At 41.2% G+C, this 5,000-nt stretch overlaps 1 protein-coding gene across 4 annotated transcripts in view; it reads right to left on the reverse strand.

The window, feature by feature from the left end:
- The window catches only part of LOC116398540 (acyl-coenzyme A thioesterase 11-like), a 40,790-nt gene that overhangs the window by 35,069 nt on the left and 721 nt on the right, over positions 1-5,000 (reverse strand). For 3 of the 4 annotated variants that reach the window (XM_031874918.1, XM_031874921.1, XM_031874920.1), the window contains exons 1-3: positions 681-1,781; positions 413-482; positions 252-312 (exon numbers count right to left, since the gene is read on the reverse strand). In XM_031874918.1, coding sequence (XP_031730778.1) covers positions 252-312; positions 413-482; positions 681-906 — 357 coding nt within the window. In that variant the 5' untranslated portion in view covers positions 907-1,781. Of the gene's footprint in view, positions 1-251; positions 313-412; positions 483-680; positions 1,782-4,075 lie in introns of those variants that run through there. The other variant, XM_031874919.1, reaches the window with a different exon arrangement.

Raw genomic sequence — 5,000 nt, forward strand, 5'->3', positions numbered from 1 at the left:
GTGGAACTACTGACTAGGAAGTCAGGAAGGGGCTTAATATAAGGGCCATAAGTATTTCATAAGTCTCTCTGCTACATAGGTAAATAAAGGCTACAATTTGACGGTACTCTAATCTGGCGTAATTCCAAATCCAACAGAATATTTAACTAAATCTAATTGATTTTGTTAATTCTAAGTGTATTGCATTAGAAACATTGGGTGTAGTGGTATGAATGTGAAGTAACAGAAATGCTAGAATATACTGATCTGACCTCCATGCTGGTGTTAAAGGCTCTGTTGACCTTTGCCTTGATGTTCACCACCTGGCCCACGCTGAACACAGAGACAGAGAGGAAGAATGCTGTTAACTGTATACACACACACACCAGCAATGCAGACGGACCCACGTCTCTGTACACATTCTTCCTGTTACCTGATGGTATGTTCAAAGTGGATGTCATCCATGGAGGCGGTGACGCAGGGACACCCAGCATGCCGCTCAGCTGCCCATGTGAAACAAAACATATGTCCTCATGTCCTGTCTGGCTAGTCAGGGGTTACGACATAGCGTGGACACTCATACATGAAATCAACACACACCACATGACTAATATTCAATGAATCTCTCTCTCTCTCTCTCTCTCTCTCTCTCTCTCTCTCTCTCACTCTCTCACTCACACACACACACACACACACCTCACCGGACAGGCAGGCAGAGGAGTCTATCCATTTGAGCAGCTGACCCACGCTCAGCTCCTGTTGATGGTTGCTGTGACAGGGCATCACTATCTGACTCATTTTCACCTCTGTCGGGTTGACGCTCCCTTCTTCGTCTTCCTCTTCTTCCTCCTCCTCCTCCTCCTCCTCTGCTTTCTCCAGATGACCTGACACTCTGGAACTCATCTTCAAAGCTGAGGGGAGAAACATTTCTTAGGATGAATTCAATTTTCAGTTTTTTTGGTCAGTTGTCTTGGGCAGTTTTAAGAAAAAGAATACCAAATACCAAAGTAATCAATATCCATCTCCGTGCTCCATCTATACACCTTGTGGCATCACAAGGGGACAGGTTGTGGAGGGGCGCTACATCCTCACCCAGGATCAGTGCCCACAACCCAAAATGGCCAACGGGCTAGAGACTACAACTCCCAGACTGCCTCATCAGGCACCCAGCTGCAGGTGCTTAAGGCCCCTAATTGAGGCAGGGCTGGGAAACTGAATAAATAGCAGAGGGGAGAGCACCACGAGAAAAGAGTTGGGCCCGGAGTAGGAGAGAGGATGCCTACATGGAGGAACAGATACCAAGGACTTGGCAGGGTTGGATTACTTTTTTGGTGAAGAAACCACTTTCTCCTCCGGGACGCTTTATGTTTGTTTCATGGACCTTTTTGTTTGATTTGTGATTTTTGAGTTAAAGGAACTGCAAGTGGGACGGACCAATAAACCTTTATTTTTGCTTATACTGTCTGATTGTGCCTGTTTTATGCTCTTTTGCACTGCCCCACCCTAAGGACAACCCGTGACACTACAACCTGTAGATGACTCAAAGATAAGTCTAAATGTGGCTAAAAACATTAACATTGTTGATAATGCACGATTGTCATAAAATACCACATTGTATTGATAACCAGTGAACTTGGCAATGAACATCCCAAAGGCTTCCAACTTCACCAAATGTTTTAGCTCATTTTAATGATTTACAATCACTCGTTTAACAAGATGTCAGCCTGTAGCAGCACGGACAGATTATGAGACAATGTGGTGTAAGAAGATTGCAGAAAAATATGAAAGCATAAAAGTATAACTATTACCACATGTAACCTGTTTGATTTAAAAAAGTATAACCATTAAACATATAACCTGTTTTATTTCATGATAGAAGTGATTAAACATATAACCTGTTTTATTTCATGATAGAAGTGATTAAACATATAAACTGCATTATATAAAATAGTCACTCAAAATTTATATAATCCTTCCAGGATCAAACCAGCTATATTCTGTATCTAACCTAGAAACTGGAGGACTCATGTATGAGTGACGCATGAAATAGGGGAGGTACCATCCTCAGACCACCTTAACAGGAGCCAGCAGAGCAGAGAGAGGCTGGGATTTTCCAGCGTAGGGTCTGGATTATACTTCTTTAACAAGAGGAATAGGCTTAAAGGTCTTGCGCCCTTAGGGGTGACTAGAAGACATTTCTGCTATCAGAAGACAGTATGAAAAAAAGAAAAAAACTCACAGCGAGAGCTGACTGAGAGCCTGTTAACAGCAGGACTGTCAGCATTAGCTCTTGTAGCACTGAGATTGTTTCATTGAATTGAAATTGTTGTATGTGATTGTTGTGAGAAAACTTTAATAAAACTTACCATTTGTAAGTGGCTGAAACCAAACTAAAGACTCTGGTTCTTCAGAACAATGTAACCCTCTTCCCCTGTCCATTAACCGTGTGATACACAGGTGACGACTGAATCTACCAGAGGAGCTTAAGGTAAGTTCCCTGTGTGAAGACTTGGCAGTCATAAATGTTGTGTCCTGTTGTGCCACAGTCCTGACACCTGACTGACGCTTGCCACAGACTAGCCACTGCGGTGCCACAAGGAGGATCTCGGCCTTGCTGCATTCACGAGCCCATTTCTCCAGACCATAATTCCTGCTTTGTTAAAGAAACAAAGGTCCAAACGAAGAATCAAATGTCCAAAGCACCCGCTGTTCATCTGACAACAGACGGACGAACGTCACGGACTAAACAAAGCTAGCTGACTGTAATGACACATTAGCTCACTACTGAATGGAGATGAAGAGCCATGTTCTTCAGACACAAAGCTAGCTGACTGTAATGACACATTAGCTCACTACTGAATGGAGATGAAGAGCCATGTTCTTCAGACACAAAGCTAGCTGACTATAATGACAGATTACCTCACTATTGAATGGAGATGAAGAGCCATGTTCTTCAGACACAAAGCTACCTGACTGTAACAACACATTACCTCACTACTGAATGGAGATGAAGAGCAATGTTCTTCAGACATGTCCCCTTGAGAGTGTCACCAGCGAGGATTTGGCATTTCTGCTTTCTTGCTCTATTGAAGACGTACCAAACCGTGGCTCCACTGTATTGTATTGAACCGAACTGAGAATTTTGTGAACCGTTACACCCCTAGAATATATCAACGTATGTGTCTTGAATTAATTAATTTGAACATTTCTCATTTTGTCGTTATACCAGGAACATCTGGGTTTTTTTCGGGGAGTTTTTCTATTTTTTTTGGAAGCAACGGTCACTACACAGGCAATGTCCTCAATCCATGACACATCAGGTCAATGATGGCCACATCGTTCACTGCAACAGCTTCCTGTTCAATGACTCATTTTCAACTGACGTCCTTTTCTTCAGAAACTGACCCAACAGACATCCAACTAACTTAGATACAAAATAGATTGAATTGAAGTTAAAGTTAGGTTGAAGGTGACTGTTGGTTGACATATAACGTCAGTGCTGCATGGTGGATCAATGCACCACATACCCTTATCAAATCTCAATGGAGTCTGCTTAGAACCACAGGTATGCCAGCCACAGGGATCTAGAAGTGTCGCCTGTTCCGAGAGTTTAAATGGGAACATTGCAGGAGCTAAGTAGCTTCAACACCTGTAGAGTGAGAGGTTTAGAAGTCTGGTTCTAGCTAGATATAACGTTACGTTACATCTAGCTAGATATTACGTAACGTTACACATTTTGTAAAGGTTGCCATTAAACGACATGACATGTTAACGTTACTTTACCTTTAACTTTTATTCCGTAAAATGGAACTGTGTAACAGCAGTTGCCTGCGTAACTGCTAGTACAGGCGACAAGAGACCTGCTAATTTAGTCACATAACGTTACTGCATATCTAATCATTTATTCTTTAACTATAACAACGAATCAAAAACCTTCCACAGTCTAATTTATGCTAGATTATATATAGTTTAAGTAACGATATCTAACGTATATGCTAAAGCTACAAACGTCCCTGGTTATTAGAGTAAACACGGACTAAAATGAAAGTTTAACAGTTCAACTTTGACATGTTAGCTTACTTTACAGTGCACGTACCTGACAGCGACATGTAGAAGTGTCAAACTAAACGTTCTTCTTCTTCTTCTTTTAAGCTTTATGGCGGATGGCATCCAGTAAAAGGTGCATTCCCGCCACCTACTGTATTGGAGTGTGGACTAGAGTAACCTATCCCCTTACAAAAAAAAAAAAAAAAAGGAAGTTCTATCATTTCGGTGACTTAAATTCCTTTACTCAATCCTGTTTCTTTCACGTATTGTAGTACATTTCCTGCCCCCAAGGTTAATGCATCTTTTAGGTTTAGTTCCTCAACTCCCAGCTTCCTCTTCAACCTGTGCCGAGTCTGAATTTCTGGCAATGACAAATGATATGGTCTACAGATTCTGGTATTTGGCAGTGCTCACATAGTCCTGCTGGGTGTTTATTTATTAGTTGCATTGTTTTGTTCAGCCTTGTGTGCCCAATCCTCAGTCTGGTTAATATGTTTTCTTCTGTGGTGCTTCTTCTGGATGGCCTCCCTTTGCCAACTTCTCTCTGAACACAAGCTAAACGTTGGTAGCACCTTACACTAGACTAGATAACGCCATCAGCAGAGGGTGTTCAAGTAATACCTTTCAAAATAAAAACCTCATTAACTAAGTTAACTAAACATGTTCAAATGCTAACCGTGTTAGACCAGCTGTTAACATGACCTCACCGTGACTGGCATGAAATATTTTTCATAGAAAACATTCCTAAGTGAAATAATTATGATGCAAGTGGGATATATTAAAGGTTATTAAAACTGCAGTCTAATATTTGAAATGTGAGTGAGGTTGCAGTGCATCATGAATATGTACTACCAACAAAGACTTAGACTCACGACTAGAAAACACACATAACACACAGCAATTGGCTTAGTATTAGATTATTCATTTTGTGATCATAATGTGAATTTTCCAAATAATGGTCATTTTTAGAAGAA

This window comes from Anarrhichthys ocellatus, unplaced genomic scaffold (assembly GCF_004355925.1).
Source record: "Anarrhichthys ocellatus isolate YVR2014 unplaced genomic scaffold, GSC_Weel_1.0 scaffold85, whole genome shotgun sequence".
In the NCBI taxonomy this organism is placed as follows: domain Eukaryota; kingdom Metazoa; phylum Chordata; class Actinopteri; order Perciformes; family Anarhichadidae; genus Anarrhichthys; species Anarrhichthys ocellatus.